Source organism: Oxyura jamaicensis, chromosome 5 (assembly GCF_011077185.1).
Source record: "Oxyura jamaicensis isolate SHBP4307 breed ruddy duck chromosome 5, BPBGC_Ojam_1.0, whole genome shotgun sequence".
NCBI lineage: Eukaryota > Metazoa > Chordata > Aves > Anseriformes > Anatidae > Oxyura > Oxyura jamaicensis.
In genome coordinates, this window is record NC_048897.1 from 19,113,487 (window position 1) to 19,131,150 (window position 17,664).

General features: G+C 45.0%; 1 protein-coding gene across 5 annotated transcripts in view; it reads right to left on the reverse strand.

Annotated features, from left to right (window-relative positions):
- Window positions 1-6,798, reverse strand: part of LOC118168681 (deubiquitinase DESI2-like) — a 52,768-nt gene extending 45,970 nt beyond the window's left edge. For 2 of the 5 annotated variants that reach the window (XM_035329246.1, XM_035329243.1), the window contains exon 1: window positions 6,265-6,798. In XM_035329246.1, the coding sequence (XP_035185137.1) occupies window positions 6,265-6,303 (39 nt within the window). In that variant the 5' untranslated portion in view covers window positions 6,304-6,798. Of the gene's footprint in view, window positions 1-1,454; window positions 1,547-6,264 lie in introns of those variants that run through there. The other 3 variants (XM_035329244.1, XM_035329245.1, XM_035329247.1) reach the window with 3 other exon arrangements.
- Between the last annotated feature and the right edge of the window lie 10,866 nt (window positions 6,799-17,664).

Here is a 17,664-nt window from a genome sequence, read left to right on the forward strand (position 1 = left end):
CTTGTCACTCAGCAATTTAAGGATCTACCTTTAATCTCATCCCATAAGAAGCCTGTGAAGAAGATAAGCCACCAGAGATCTTCCTCAGCCAGGGCTTATTCATGAAATTCTAACAAGCTTTGAGAGTGGTCACAGAACAAATAAGGATATCATACACCTACCAAGCTTTTCGAAGAATACAGCAAACTTCAGTGAACAGTGTGTTTTTGAGAAATGAAGTGATTCAGATTTGGCAAATAGCTTTGGCCAGAGATGATTGGCAAACATTTTTAGGAAGAGTCAAAACATTTCATTTAATGTGTTTTAAGAAGTGGGGATTTTGTTTCAGAACAACTATTTTTTAAAAAATATATTAGGAGATGCCAGAATTTAATTAAAAATCTCCTAAAAGCAATATTTTGCATTTTGTTCTCCATTTGTTAAATGTATTGTTTGGCCAACATATGAAAGAGGAAAGAAAAAGAAGAGATCCCACTGACTCTCCATCACTCCACCTTTCAAGACCACAAGTTGCTGTATCGACGTAAAGAATCACTTCAGCTCATCACAGCAGGAAACTCCGTAGCTATCAAGCTAGTTGATGAAAGGGTCCTTCTGCTTTCCATTTGGCTTCCTGGAATACCAAAGGCAGTCAGGTGATGCAGTATTTCTCTATACATAGCAGCTCACAAACAACTCCTGAGTAGTGCAGAAGGGGGACCACCACCTGCAACAGGATTTCTCGCCTCTCCCTTCTAAGTGAAGTGAGAGCATCCGAGACCTCTACTTGCAGTAATCACAAACATGTTGACATTTTTCTGAGTAACTAGACTCACTCTTCCCTCCAAACAGAGAGGTAATAAAATGTTCCATGATTTAGTCAGTGCTTAAAACATTTGCTCCAGAGAATGAAGTGTTCTGCTTGCAATCCTGCTGCTGCTTCTAAGGCAGATTCAAAGACTCCTTCGGTACTGAAGCTAGAGGAACAAAGAAGCTCTAATTCCTTCAGTCTCAAAACACATAATTATAGTGGTCTGGAGACTCACTCTGCCTGTTCCACCTGCATAGGAAGACAGAAAGGGATGCTAGAATGGTAAGGTTGCACTGGTTTTCAATCCTGTATACAGGTCACCATCTCCAAATCAGATGCAAGCAATGAACGTTCAAGCATAATGCCAAAAATAGCAGGAAGAAAAGGAGCTCCTACCTCCATAATACTATTCTGTGACAGAAAAATTAGCTTAAAGCACTAAAGCATTGTGTGTTTATACTGTGGCCACACAGCCTCTAGCTTTAGATTTTTCCTCACAGATCACTGGCCTGTCCTCTCTACTCAGGGACTCTCTCACAAGCCTCTTCCTAGAGCACATAAAATCCTAGAGCACATAAAATAAACAACACCCAACCCTCACCCTATCCCAGTGCCTGCTGCAGAATACCACAGGCAGGTTTCCCCACCACAACGTGCTCGTCTGAGAATCCTACCTCCCTTCTGGGACTGTGAAGAAAGCCAGACTGTTCCATGCAACTCCCCCTCCTTGAGGCAACATCCCACTGCCAGGCCTCATTCCCTGAGCCCAGCTCCCCACAGAAGGCATTTATAAAGTCAGAAAGAAACAACCTCTTCAAAGCTTTTCTCCCCACCTGAGCCACTCACAGGCTGTGATGAGCTTCTGCTGCCTGGCTACGAGGAGCACAGGCCGTGTTTCCTGGTGGCCCAGCTGAAACTACTTCTCCTCTCCCAGGGAGAAGGACGGACTCGTTACAGCATACTGGGCCCTGCTGAGACATTGTGGTATCTCCACCAGAGAAAGGACAGCGAAGGTCAACTATGCTGTCACTGTCCAGAGCCACAGCTCGTTTGCCAGAGATGTTTGCAGAGAAAGAGGGAGCTGCTTTGCCACCCCACAGGGTTTGCTCAGCCCCTCTGGCTGGTGCCAGAAGCCCTCCCTGTGGTCACAGTGAACTCAAGGTAATTTACCCCTCTGGGCTCATCAACTCCTAACGAATTAAGTGACAGCTTCCAAAATGCAAGGATCTTTGGAGAGTACCTCAGTAGTGAAGACGGACACTTGTGATCTCTGGGGCTGATTAATGAAAGTTTGGGCCCGCAAATATGAACACACAAGTACTTAAAACAAGAGTGCTGCACTGCACTTCCACAACACTTGTCCACCACTTTGGTGACAGGTAGAGGTTTCCCCCCCAGTGACTGTGTACTACCACCTCCTCTCCCCAGAAATGCCTCCTTCTGTGCCGATGCAGCCTCCCAGGATGCTCAGTTCCACCACACTGATAAAAATCAGGAGTGAGATTCAGGTTTCCTGGAACTCCTAGAAGCAACACACATGACCATACTTTTACATCCCCTGGCCAAAATGCCACCCCTTCTTCAGCACAGGCTGCAAGCAGTAATACCACAAACACAAAACAGAGGCCTTTATCACTTAGTGGGGACAGGAACTGTATGGTATTTATTCTGCTGTCAGGGCTACTTGGCCGACCCACTCGGTGGTATGATGCAGAAATCAAAACAACACTGTCACCCACTCATCAGTGAAGCAAGAGAGACTCCAACCTGTCATCTGCAAGGCCACCCTTTGCTATCAGCCATGGCCCATCAGCCCTTTAGAGGGCAAATGACATAAAGGATACAAAGAACTAAAAGAGTTTGGGAAGGCCATTATAAAGAATTACATTTTTTGCTACCTCTCTAAAGTTCGCTAGCGTGCCTACAGTGACCTGAATGTTATCTACCTCCCATCACTCCAGAGAGGATGATTAGCAATGTCAGTGGAATCCATGGGATAAAGGTGGGAGAAGGATCATCTCAGGAGCTCGTTTTCACCAGCATAAAGTACAAGCAAAAATACCAGCAGATCAGCTTTGTATGTTTTCAGCTGCGAAGACAGTGGAAATTCAGGACAACTATACCTACAATAAAAAGGGACAGCAATGATGCAAATATCTTTTCTTTTAACTTAATAGCATGAATGTGCTTTGCAATAAGCTGAAAACATGATGGGAGCCCCCAGCTTGAATCTCTGCCAAAGTGACTATTTTTAGTTGAATGCGTTTAGCTAGCTTGTTAAAGATTTAAAACTAGGCAATATTTGCAGTCACTCTTATGTCAGATTTCAGGAAGTGACATTTATTAATGTTACAATGATGTAGTTACCTATTCTAAAGTAAGACAGAAAGAATTAAAGCAGTAAGGAAACAGAATGAGATCCTGGCTGAAGAAAATCAACCCTGTGATCTAAGATCTCATCCATGATGAATAGCTTATTAAGGGGGTTTGGAGGGAAGGGATCAGCAAGTTATGAAAGGGAAATTGACTTATCTTTCCAAAGGTAAAGTGATAACTGACTAATCGGAGCAAACTCTGTCCCAGATTTTACAGAGAGTTATTTCCTGCAGGTCTCCAAACAGCTGTTGGCTTAGGTTAAGTCCATGCAAGAGATGGATTCAGACTGGGAGAGATTCATCCACAATCAAGCCCCTGATCCACGTTGTTATTCTGTATTCACATTTACAGCTTGCATCAGACTTCAGCATCCTGCATACTCTTTAAAATATCCTTGTTGAGCAGCAAAGTTCTCCCTCTCTGTCTTTTTTGCAAGCGTGTACTGGTGTGTAGAAGCTCTTTAGCAACAGACAAAACAGGATATAATCACTCTGCATGCTGAGAGTTAGGGAAATTGCTTTTGATGAAGATATTCTGAACACTTGGAATACAAGTGATATTTGCTCAATTCTTTACGCTGAAGAAAATAAGTCTAATAAATAGATCTACCTGCTTTAGCTATTTGTGCTAAACACCTCATTAAGCATAAGTTGCTGTGTTTTTTTTCCTCTAAAAGAAGCGTGGTACATATCCAATGGGTAAAAGGATAAATGGCTATAATCTTTGAATACACAAGACTACACAGAATGGGTATTTCATAGCTGCACAAAGCCCATAATTGAACTTCTGCCCTAAGGGTAAGCTTTCCTGCAGTGTAAGTGCTTCCAGATGCCATACAGGGGTCATGTTCCTTGTCAGGAAAGCAGAGCTTTACATCCAGTTAATTGTTATCCCCAGCTGTCTTTTTTTTTTTTTCTTTGAGACTAGTTTTCCAACAGTCATTCAAGCAAATGTGCTCATTTCCCAGTTCCCCCGCAATTCCCCACCACAGTGTAACAAAGTGCAGATTTTGCATGGCTGCATTCCAAACTCCGTGGTGTTAAAATCATAGCAGCAATGGGAAAGCATGTAGCCTCAATAATCATAATGTAGGATTTGAACTAGAGGTGACTCAGTGGTAGTCAAACAGATGCTATATGAAAATAGAATGGTTTCTATGTACAGAGCATTAACTTGCGGTTAACCCATGGAGTTAGCACTGACACAGGAAGGTTTGCATGGCTTGCTGGGATGCAAAAATTACTCAGTCTGAATTACACTGATGACCTCGATTCAGTTCACTGTGTCTGGGTGTCCATCTCAGCACACAGTGACCATGAACAGCAAGTCCATTCTCCGCAGCTACGTTTGAACTTCATCTTTGGTGTCAATGACCTTAAAAAGAAGGCAAAGACCAGATCTGTCCAGTATTCAGATCTCTTCAGCTCAGTACCAAAATATTAACTGATTTGAGACAGCTCAACAGTGACTGAGAGGAAAGTTCAGACCACAGCCTGCAGCAGAACAAAGTGAAAAAATGCGAGGAAGACGGTGCATATAACAAAAGGCAACACAAGTCCTTTACCTTCTTCACATTATTAGCTAGGAACTCTTGTGTGTATGTGTGCAACGTCAGCCTCTTGTTACCACGATCTAGCCACCAGTTGCTTGGGTTACCAGACCTATGGCTTGAAGAACAGCTTGGGGAAGCCCACAGTTCAGGCTGCCAAACAACTGACCATTAAACACTCAAGACCAAAGTCTAGGGAAGGAGTTTGCACCAACTTGGTCAACTTTGCCAGTACTAGCTCTGGAAGAGGCAGCTTCAAGCTATTCTTGTGCTTTCCAGACTGTCCTTCAATACAGAGACAGTCCTACCTGAGGAGTCCTTACCACCCCCTCTTCCCTCAGGAAATAATCCACCTTTTTCAGCCAACAAAAGATCACTTTATCTTTGTGATGAGGTTTGGCATTTACCAGAGCCCACTCTTTGGTGGCTATTCATTGGATTTTCCCAACAGAGAAACCTACATTACTCTGCGGCCTTCCTATTGAAAGTTGTCACCCTTTGATGACAAAAAACAAAAGTATGCCAAAAGTATGCCATAATCTTAAAAGTACGGATCTGGATGTATAGAGCCAGTCAGGACATGGGCCACATAAACTTATATTTTCCCCAGTAAAGTTCACTCAATTCTTTGGAAAAATTGAAAACTTTTTTTTTTTTTTTTAACCACTAGCTCATAAATGCAGGAGAGGATGTACATTGCCATCAAAACGTTCCTCAGTTTAACACATCTATCCTAAACTTGTGCAGGGCAAAAGAGCAAACAGGTTGTGCCAAGCCTTCTTCTTTCTGGGGGCTTGTGCCACGGATGGGATTCAGAGATAATCTAATTTGTTAGCCCAGGGAGCTTCCACTGACATTGTCCCTTGCAGAAGGAGGGCAAGGGAAGCAACTTGCTTTGTTATGAACTTCCAAGAAACATTTCCAAGCAGCATGTCCGTATGCTCCTCCCTGTGCTGAAACTTCATCAGTTCAGACTGCTTTTTATTCCTGCTGTTCCAATTAACCTTCAGAGACAATGATTAACTACTGTCTCATGTATATGAGGGACTGATCCAAATTATTAGCCTAGAAACCACATCCTTAATACAATTCTACAGATGTTTCTCATCCCTGGATGATATCCTGACCCCTTCCTCACAGCCTGGCAGTGCTTCATCACTTAAAATTAAATGATGACTGGCTCCTAGAGAGAGGTGATCACATCTTCTTTCTTAACTGGGACACTGGAAATTAAAAAGTCCTCCCCTCACCCACTGCTGCTCCTGAAAAATCCTGCAGAAAATCCTGCACAGTTTTACCTGTAATCTGCCACAACGTGCTAAACATTTCAAAGAAAAAAACAAACAAACAAACAAAACCAGTGGTCAGCGTCATGTCTGACAGCCAGAACAGAACATGACATATTTAGATGAGGAGACTGCTGGAGGAGGGTGGACATCACCCTCTCTGGGGATCTGTGCTTGGCTCCTCTTCGTGCAATGCCTGCCTCCAAGCACAAGCTCCCTCCCAATCCCTCTGCTCCCCATAGCCCAAACTGTTTGGTACTCACCATATCATAGACATTCAGGATCACCGGTTCATTGGCCATTGTTGATTGCAGCGGAGGCTGGATTAAAACCTTTCAAGTCCCTGCCAGATGTGTGGTGCCGCCCCCAGGGTACGCTTTTACCCTGAGGCAGGCAGAAGGAAGAGCCTCATCCTGCAGCCTCCGAGGGAAGGAGAGCGGAGGGAGGAGGAAAAGAGGGAAATCTCACGGCTGGGGGGTGTGGGGTGAAGTTGGTTGCAAGAAGGCAGGAAGGCTTGGGCTGGTGTTGCTGGTTGTACAGGGTTTGTTTCACCCCTCCACAGAGTGACGGGTTTCTTTCTAACTCTAACCCGGGAGGCGAGCCTCCCGGGGGTCTGTAGGTTCATGCACGGCCGCAGCCAGGCACCGTCCGGGTCTGATAATCCCAATGCACAGAGAACAGCCTCCGGCCCCAGGGACAGCCCTCCTCTGGCTCCGGGGGTAGCAGCGGGAGTAGGGGGGGGGTGGAGATGAGCTCTCGGCGTCCTTCTGGGCAGATCGGCGTGCTGAGGGCTGCAGGAACGCCGGCCACGGAGCAGGGCCGGGATCCCCGATCCGCTGGGATCCCCGATCCGAGGGCCGGGGCTCAGGCGCTCCGGGGAGGGGGGCTCTCGGCCCCCGGCAGGACGCGGCGAAGAGGCTTTGCCAGGGGGGCTCCGGCGCGGGGCTCGGCGGTGGGAAGGAGGAGAGGAAGGGGTTGGCCGCCCCCGGGACAGAGCCGGGGTGCTGCGAGGGCCATCGCGCCCCTGGCCCGGCGGGTTGACCTGGCGGCTGCGCCCGAGGCGGCGGGCGGCTCTCGGCGGGGCCGGAGGGAGGAGGGCTCCGGGTGGGCCGCGGTGCCCCCAGCCGTAGGCTCTCCGCTCTTATTTCGGGACAGGCTCGTCCCGGGCCGGGCAGCTCCTGCTGGCTGACGGGCGGGGGGCCCTACCCCGTCCTCTGGCGGTGGCTGGCTGCATCTCGGCACGGGGGAGGGCGGGGAAGGGCCGAAGCCGCTGGGCAGGGCGCGGAGTTGCACTTCTGTCGGCGGGGGCCGGAGTTTCTTCTGTCCTGGAGCTACTTTGAGCTCGTCTTACGGCCGGGCGGCTCTGCAGTGGCTTGCCAGCAAAAGCTCCCCTCTGACCTGGATGCGAGAGTCAATTATAAAATCCACTGCGGTAATTTCATCTTCCCTTCGCTCCTCCTCTCTCTTTAAAGGGAGAGCAGGGGCTGCGATGGTGCCGGGAAGGGGCGCAGCCGTGAGGAGAGGGGGGCTCCTGTACGCAGGGGCTGGAGGTGCCGTGCAAATTACCACAGTGACCTTAAATGTTCAGACACCGCAGACTTTGTGGAGCAGCCCAAAAAAAATCTCTCTATATAAATAAATAAATATCAGGGATGACCTCATCTGAGCTGGAGGCGTATCTGAGGCTCTCCGCCAGCTCTCAGCCAACCAGCTCTGAATGAAAATCGCAGGGAGCCCGTTACATCAGCAAAGCCCAGCATGCCCCAGCCCTTCCCGGCGCTGTCCCCGGCCGCAGGGCACCCATCCCGGCCGGGAGAAGCGCTCAGCTCCCTTCGGCAGGGCAGGAGGACAGAGCACAGGGCTGCAGCCTCGCCAGCGACTCGTTCCGCAGCATGCAGGGGGACGTGTAGTGCAGGCGGGCGGCAGGGAAGGAGCGCGTCCACGTCCTGCCTTGCTAGCTGCCTACCAGGAAACTTTTCCCCCAGCCGGTGCCAAAGGAGACCTGGCCTTGCCCTAACTGCACGCACTTCCATTTTCAAAGCGGAAAGCCACGTCTTGGGCATGCAGCATGGCAGGGGCTCCAGCACTGCAATTTCACTTGGGGTAGTAGTTATCCCGTGGGTGGGTTAGGCAACTCCAGGCACCCCCAGCCCTCCAAGCCAACAAACCCAGCTACCCTGTTGGGTGCCTTTAACCAGCTGGCTGCAGCAGTCTGAGGCCTGCAGGAACAGTCCGTACTGGTAGGAAAGGGTGCCTCCTCCTCCCTGACACCGCAGATCCAGACACTGCCCAGAGGACAGGTTAAACCCTCAGCAACATTCAAAGACTGCTAAGCAATGAAAGGCTTCCTCCGCAAGGAGCTAAGCACCATCATTTGTGCCCAAACTTGCAAAACAAACCTCCTACTGAATCCCACAGGGCTGCTGCTAGCTGTGAAAGATATCCCGAGATTGTTACTTTTGGGGTATCTCTGCTGCTCTGATGGTGGTGATGTTTTAAGAACACAAGAAAGGGAAAGGAGAGGGAATAGCTTATATTAGACCAACTGATGTAATTGGAAGAGAAGAGCAGCACAAAAGCTCTTCCCACACTTGTCCACATGCTTACTTGCTGAATTAATTCCCATGTCTGCTGTGCCCAAAGTTCTCTAAAATAAATGAAGAGACTTAAACCAGGCCCACATTCCAGCAACAGACATCTATAAATATTTAGTAGTTCAGAAAAGTGACAGTCACAAGCTTAGATGTTTTGTCCTAAAAACATTTCTAAAATAATCACCCAAGGAAAGAGTATGACCAAAATCCTACTTTTAAACTTAGAAATATAAGAATAAACAAAATTAAAGCTAAAATCTTGTCTTAAAATTCACCTTGCTTTAGGAGATCAAAGCCAGTCTAAATGTACATTTGTTATTTAAAGGACTTTTGCTGTAGGAAATACAGTAAATGTCACTTGCACACAAAGACCAGGATTCACTCCACCTAACTTGAAATGTAACTGCGAGAGCTCCATTATGAATGTAGTTGCTCTAGGCTCCCTCATATGCTTATGGAAAGAAGCTGTTCCACATAGTGACACAGCCTCACCTTTTGGGTGATCCTTTGCAAATTCCTTTTTTCACCCCATTCTATTCACTCCCGACAGAAAGGATCCGTCTGAATACAAATGTCCCAACGTTCATATAACCTGTTCAGCAGCCATATAGACTCTTTACAAGGCTTGCTTTGGGCTATGTTAAAGTGTTTCACCAACAGCTCGGGCTGATACCACTCAAGAAGCAGAACTGTTCTATTTCAGATGCATGAGTACAATGCTGCAGATAGCCCCACTGCTAATAGGCACCATAATCAAAGCATTAAAAAGCATTAACATTTAAATGACTTGTAAATACAGAGGAAAAGGGAAATTCTTACTACTTATTACAGCAGCTGCAACTAGCTTTGGGATCTGTTTTGAATTCTTTTAACCTTTAGAGCTAATTTTAGGAAACAGCAAAACCAAGCATTTTCCCATACATATGCCTAAGGCTAGACAACACGTCATTCACATTTAAACAGCCTGCTGCAAGGTCTGATTTTCTGAGATTCTCCACATCCCTGGACCCCCTTAGAAAGGATTCATCTGTGTTGAACTTTGGCCTTCCATACTTAGTATTCATGACATAGAAGGGCATGCACCCTCAAGGATCACTGTCTGTAAATCAACGTGGTCTTACATGTGTTCTTAGATTAAGGAAGAGGTGCAGTAAAAGGGTTACAAGCAGACAATGATGCCACCAAACAACATGAAACAGAAAACCAAGAATCAGGTGCAGCATGGCACAACAACCAAAGCTGTAGCTGGGAACACCTCAGCCACCTCCTCCAGGTTCCCAGTGACAAAAGTGGCACTGCTGGGCTCTGAAAATAGTGCTACGACATTCCACTGGGGACAAGAACAAAAAGAACTGCAGTGCAAGAGAGCACTCATGGATGTGTTAGAGATGATGGTCGTACCTGTCTACTTGCACTGCTAATCAGAATTTCTTGTTCAAATTAATGCTTTTCCTTAATTTCAAAGGCTCCGTAGCAACCCAGTAGACAATGGGGCTTTCAGGCACATTTCGCAGCTGGGCTGCTGAGTTTAAACTTCAAGACACATAATGGTCTTATCTCCACATCAGGTATGCCACCCCTGGCTGTCCATCATCCTTTTCGACAACTTGTCATTTTGGACTGTATATAGTGCTTTTGCCCACGTCAAGTTGTCATTATTATCCCATTCTGAGTACATTAGCCAAGACCATCCTTTTTAAAGGAGGTATAAAAAGGCCTTTTTACAAACTGGAGATAGTTTTTATCAAGTCCCTAAGGATGGTAGAGGATATTCTAGAATGTAAAGAGAGTTGCATTGCCCTTCCTCTGTCTACAATAAATCACCTCCTGGGTGGGTAGCCTTGTTCCAGGAGTGCCACAGGAGACATTTTGATTGAAAGAGTTTTATCTCACTTCCACCCAAAACACTTGCATATAAGACAGAGCTGACTGATTTTGGTCTGGCTGTTGAATATGGGATATGAGGAAAAAACAGAGAGAGGAAATGAGCACAGGATTCCAGCCATGGCAAAGGGCCCGTGCTTTGCCCTCTGTAAAGCAGTATGTGAAATAACTAACTTCAGATTGCACCACAAAGGGCAGGATAAGCTGTCAAGTCAAGGATTTAAAGGAATTATCCAAGCCTGTGGGGATCCATAGCTGAAAGCTAGGTGTGTATTAGTAGCTGGAGGAAGCAAAGTTAATATTTGCATTCAATTCCTCATTGAGCCACTCTTGATTTTGTATTTTGTCTCCTATCTCATTGCAGCTACACTTCTCAACTTCTGAATATTAGGTTGTTTGTCAGGGCTGAAGGCTGGCTTCTGCTGAAGGGACAGGGAGCTGAGTTACAGCCTCCCCCTGAGCTACAGGGGCAGGGATTGCTGGGGCAGAGGCTGATGGCTCTGGGCTGGGCTGAAATGGGGCTTCTGGGCCATGGACGTGGTTGGGGGAGGCCCCAGGGGAAGAGAGGCAGGGTCTTCAGGGCCTACTCCTGCCTCAGGTCCCTGGCAGTTTGGACTCTATCACTTCTGTTTACATAAAGCAATGCTGTCAGCTGATAGACAAATCAATATACACAGAGACTTAACCCAGAAACTGGGAAGGAAATGCTGAACATAATTCATTCTGATATTAAAGATTTGGCAAGTAGTTTTGAATATTATTAATGCAAATTCATGGCACTAAGTAATGGTTCAAGAGCAGCCAGTGCATGCAGTGAAGAGGAATATCAGTAACAGTAACTTGGGTAATATGCCTAAGGAGCTAAACAGGTTCCGTTTCAGAGTTTTTCACCAACCACATCTTCAGATCATTTATTTGCATAACGTTTAGAAGCTGGGGGGGGGGGGGGCAGAAGGGTCCCAGATTATTGGAAACTATGTGAACACACAGGAAGACACTGCACCTACCCAGGGAAAGGTGGCAGTTTAAAGAGATGGCACAGGTAAATCGCAAGAAAAAAGATACACCATCAACCCCACATCACAGAGGTACAGGGAATCAAAGTGACCAGAATTCAGATAGACAGATCTGCAGTACATACAGTCAGGACCAAAGAGAACTGACCTGAGGTCTGCCTGACGTGCTCTGATCCCTCCTACCGCATGTTGCCAGCTGAACACAGAATTCAGAAGAAAAGGATAAGCTCCTTCAAAGACACACTGCTGGGGACACTGCCTACTTTTCCTGTATTTTTCTATATCACCAGTCAGACAGATTACAGAGAGCAGGAAATATGGGCGCTCTTGCTCCTGCAGATTTAAAGCTCACTCCAATGAGAATAGCACCCAAAACTTCAGATGATGGAGTTAGGGTAGGCACCTTGCACCCTTCTGGGGATGCTTGGGCAGCTGCTCTTAAGACTTTTCACTAGCCGTTAAGTAAAGTTGTTCCAGCACCTTCAGACAGCCTATTGATTAGTGTCCAGGCATTAAATACCCAGGTATTAGGTCTCTTTTTCTGTCTGACTGAGTATCATATTCTGCAACTGCATCATAGCTGCAGCTGGTCATCCTAGAAAAGCTACCAAAGGTAGCGGTACAGGGTATTGATTAAAAAGATGCATATAAGCATCACAATTTATTCGTAGAATTTAGGTATTCCTTTTTCTATACCTAAGCCTCTTTTTGCAGTCCTTCCAGAACCCGAACATAAAGAAAGTGAAAAAAAAAATTACAACAAAACTGAAAGGCATATCAAAACTAGTCCTAATTTGTAACTTCTCCAATTATTTTTTTTATTATTATTTTATATGCAAAGTAGGATAAAATGCAACTTATAAGCTAACCTCACAGCTTGGTAACAGTGGTTGGTAACTATATCTGCTCCAGTGCCTTTATTTGGATTGCATTAATTTCTTTACAAATTATTGTCGGTTGCTGTGGGCTTTGTTGTTGTTATTGCTTGGGTTGTGCTTGTTTTGTTGTTGTTTTGTGGGTTATTATTCAGAATACTAATACTTAATTCCCTTTTCTTATTTTACTTCCATAGCCTCATGTTGGATGATTATCCAGCTGACACAATAGCATGCTGGAATTCTGTGGAGATACCAAAGCACCCAAACACCACAAGCAACCTTCTAGCTTTCAGAATTACACACCAGAACCCACATCTAAGGAATTGGGAGTGCATCTAGGAGTGCCATCTGATACGTTTAAGACTGCTAAGCTCTACTCACCAGCACCACCTATAGGTACCTCCATGCCAGCTTTAATCACCTCATTTTTTTCCCAGTTTTAACCCCTACCACTTGAAATCCTCTGCTAGTTTTAAAGAATGAGATATAGATGTAAGCCTAAGCAGAGATGCTACGTCTCCATCACCAAAGGAGCACCTTGTCCCTTGTTCAGTTAGATATGGGGAGTGGGCAACTCATTCCGTCAGAGCAAGAGAAGAGTATATAGCCTCATTGCTAGACCCTTAAGTTCATTCACAGAGTTTCTTAACGTGTATGACATTTTACTGATCTATGAGGCTTAGCGATGGGTTTTGTTTAACCCCATATACTCTGTAAGACATATCCTGAGCATTCTAACAAGCTGTTGCACATTATCTATATGAACAAACAGATCATGGCTAACCATTACGCATGTGTGCACTACTCAGCTGATCCTGTTTAGTCAAGCCAAAAACCACTGCAGTACCTTCTCAGACAAAATTGTTCACATTTAATAAGAGCATCAAACACTGAAAGAAGATTTGCTGTTAGAGGACAATCTAGCAGGACTTGGAGAAGGAACTAAGTAAATTTGTTTCTTGCTCCTCACACACACAAATCTGAAGAAGCCTGATGTGGTACACCTGAAGTTATCTTGCTACTAATGTTTTTGAATACTGCTACAATGTATGCTGAAATCTGTATCAAAGAACACCAGTAATAGTGTCCCATCCCACCCATATTCATTGAGCTCAGTTTGAGGTCTTACTTGGCAAGAGCAAAGTAATGGAAAGAGCCCATGGCACACAGGCACACTGTGCCGGTGCACATTTTCCACTTTCTGCCTGTTTCTGTTTACATCATGAGTGCTGCCCCAGCTCCAGTCACCATTTTCAGTCTTTCACAAAGGACGGATGTGTTAATCTCCTTCAACTCTAAATGGAGGTTAACGGTGCCAAAGCAAAAGGCTGTGTGTTTGTTCCCACAGAGCTACAGATAACCAAAGCTTCAGATTAAACACATTTGTTATTTAGGAAAGCTGAAGCTATCACAGATGTCCTGGAATTGTATTGGTCAGAAATAGATTATTTGAATACGTTTTTCCCATCACCTACTAACAGTCCTGTAACATGGAAGTCTGATGAACATCTGAATAGCAAGTGAAAATATGTGAACGCAGCCACCCAAATGGTGGGGAAAAAACAGTTCTGTCTAGCAACGGTGATGGAAGAGGTTCAGCTGTCTGGTAGGATAGAGAGGCTGGGAGAGGCACAGAGGCCTCTTGCAAAGTTGATGGAGTTCATGGCTGTAAGGACACGTTTCTTACCTTTCACTAACCTCCTGCATCCAACCTGATTTTGAGCTGCTGTTCCCATCCTCCATCCTTGCTAATGGCTCAGTCTTCTCCAGTTCCAGGGGCACAGCTCCCCACTAAACACAGCCAAATGGTTATCTTGTGGTAGCTACTCTCCACACACAAGTACCCTGACTTCCTCCCACCCAGTGAAGAATTGGAGAAGAAGGAAGGGGACAGCAGTGGCCCTGGTTCAGCAGCAGAGCCTTGGTTCCCCTTTCCTAGGGTCGTTTTTCCCCTCAGCGGGAGTCAGAAGCTACATGACTTCTTCTGGTAATAGAAATGCTAATATCAGCGTCCCAGCAGAGCTGCATTTGCCACCTTCATTTTCCCCCATATCCTTAGCTCATGAATGCTGTGAAACACCACAAAGCACAACTGGTGTGTCACTAAGCACTCCAACCTCCCCACAGAGATGGCAGCTCCTGACAGGACGACTATCAATAGTCTCTGAATCACTTTGAGATGAATCAGACTGTTAAAATATTAAATAGTCATGCACCAGCTTGGCTGCTTCCTCACCAAGCTCAGACCTTACAAAATTATGAGTAATACTTGCACTGAGCAAGGAACTAGCATTTTGAAGAAAACCATCTCCATTTCTCCCTGCTCTTTCCCCCCACGGGCTAATACTGGGGCAACAGTTTTCAGAATGCTGACGAAAATCTTCTGATTAGATGAAATTATATCTTTAAACAAAGGAGAAAAGGGATCATTACAGGAACGTTTTCCTAGTTATCTTTCTCTAAATAGTCACGCTATACTTTCTGCTCTCCAAAGGATGAGGAGGCTAGGTGGCAGTGCAGGCTAATGGACTAGCTTATTATTATAGGAACTAATTAAGTGAATTTGGTGTTCTTAGCATCTGGATCTGTGGCTAGCATAGATTTCTCCAGCCCTCAGTCACTGAAAAACTCCAGGCAACAAGCCTAAGCATATAATTTTGCAAGGTCAGGCCTGGAACTAATAGCCGATAGGAGCCCACTTTTTTTGAATTACTGATCATCCTCATACCTTTGCTAGAAGTAATGGAGTAAGTACATAAAAATGGCAGTGTTGCTTTGCACGTATATCACAGTTTGCCTGTTCTGCCTGTTCCTTACTGTAGGAGCCATGAACACCAAAGCACACACATCCACACCTACAGCCATAACCTAACCAAGACGGCGATATCAACTTGTTTCTGGTAAAAGCCCTGAAACAAAATAAAATAAATAGATAAATATACAAAATAGCATCTTTCTTCTTACTGTTGCTCACTCTGCCTGAGCAGATAGGACTCCAATACTAGCGAGCTCTGTTCCTATTAGGAAAAAATGATGGTATCAGTAAGTTACGTACGCACAGTCCTGCTGGCCCACAACAACATACATGAGGTCTTGTATACGGCCTGGTGCTCACCCCTACTGTCTCCAGTTATTGTCTCTCTCAAAGAGGTTTCATTTATCTTTCTATGTGTCTCAGAAGAATACATGGTGTCTGCTTTGCCCTTACTTGTATCTTTGCACAGCAGTAATCACAGTCACCTTCTACGACAAAAACTCTCATGTATAACATAACTGCAAGGAAGGATCTCCAGCTCTGAATTATGGTAAAGGTGTGACTTTGAAGGACAGGACTTTCTAGAATTAAAGCTACCACATGATCTTTACTTAGAAAATGACTCCTCATTGAAAAGCAATATAACCCTTATTCTGACCGAGGCAGGGTAAGTACAAGAGAGCATTTGGAAAGACAACAAGACTGAGATAACCAAATCCTCCAGCTTCTCAAATCTGACATGGCTACTAGTACAGTGCAATTTTTCATCCATTTTTTATGATTTATATTTTAGTTGTCATGTGTTGAATCTAAGATTATGACATGCTTTACAATGGTATGAGGGTACGACCCTTCAGTCTGCAGTAGATCTTGTCTAAAGAAGCTGGGTACTAAAATGATGCAATCATCTGCTCTTTCATCTGCTCCAGTAGGATAACCCTGTGATTCTTATAGCATGTCACACCTATCATTTGATGACGGGCAGGGAAATGATCTGGTTGCTGGCAAAATTTCTTTTTATTTTTAGATGTGATAAAATAAATGACTGGAAGATAAATCGATTGGGTTGTAAACCAACTGAGTTGAATGGGCAGTCCTTACTGATCTAGAAACTAAAACATGTCAAAGTATCAGTGGAAATCTGCTTCTAGCTTTCCTCTGCAACATCTAGAAGTGTAGTTATAGCACTGCAGCAACACCACCTGTATTTTCATGAAAATAAAACCTTATGGGATACCAAGACCTAAATGGTAAGTCCTGTATCATTTATGGCTCACCATTAAATAAGACAGATGAAATAGGCAGGCAGTAACAGACCAGCACAAACATTTTTCTTTCTTTTTTTTTTTTTCTGAAATGTGCCAAGGTGACAGATGATAGCTATGCCGCCTGAGCACTACTCGCAAAAAGCCTTGGCTTGCAGACGCGTCAGCCAGCTAGCGCCTGGGACACACCTCTGTAAGTGGGAAACAATGGAACCTGCAATTAATGTATTTACACCAAGGGGAAATGTTGCTAGCTGGATGAGAAAGCAGAGACACTTCTTCCCGGCACCAAACCAGCTGAGCTCATCCATGCAAGGCTCTGCCGTGACACAAAGGCACGCTCCTCACAATGAAAGCCTATAGAACAACTAAGCCAAGGGTACAGCCTACATAGACAGGCAAAAGAAAAAAAAAAAAAAAAAAAAAGAAAGAAAAGATGGAGTGAGAAGGTGTGCTGGGCTGAACTAGGTAGGTGGAGAATAACAAAGGAGAAGCACACGGCTTGAATTCTTCAGGCCTTCCCAGTCTGCTCTGGAATGACTATTTGTAGTGCTTGGAGGCTCCTCTGAGATGCAGGATATCACCAATTTTTAGCACACTAGGATGCAGAGGTTATAGGTCCAACGCTTCAAAAATTAGGGAGAGAAGGGCTACATGATACATTGGTTCCAACGTAAAGCCTGAAGCCAAATGAAGGGTGAAGTCACAGGCACAGATTTTGACTATCCCTAAAGGAACCAGGATCACTAGAGTTCATCCTGAAAAGGGAAGTGTAATGAAATTGAAAAATATATATATACATATATGTAATATTAAGTATAGAGGGGTGTATATCATCATATGTACAAACAGACTCACAGACATATAAAAAAAATCAATTCTTGATGGGAGTTCAGTGCATTATTTTTCTTCTCACTGTGCTAAAATCCCCCTACTCCATACCCCAGAAGTCTCTCCAAGGAGAATGGAGAAGAAGGGAATTTGCTTCTTTTGGTAAATCCCACTGAGACAGAGGGGGAAATCAATGTTTCCTTAAGAAAGAAAACAGCCTTTTGAATGAAAAAAAAAAACAGCTTCTACTAAAAACACATTGCAGCAGAACAAGTCCTGTCATAAAGAAAGGAACTGCTTGCAAAATGGAACCCCAGCAGGCACTCAACCTTTCCCCTTTCCCAGCTTAAAAGCATCCCAGCCTCATCAAGCAGCAAGGCCTCAGCAAATTTATCCTTACAAATTTAAGCAGCATAACTCCACCTTTCTCTACCAAGTCC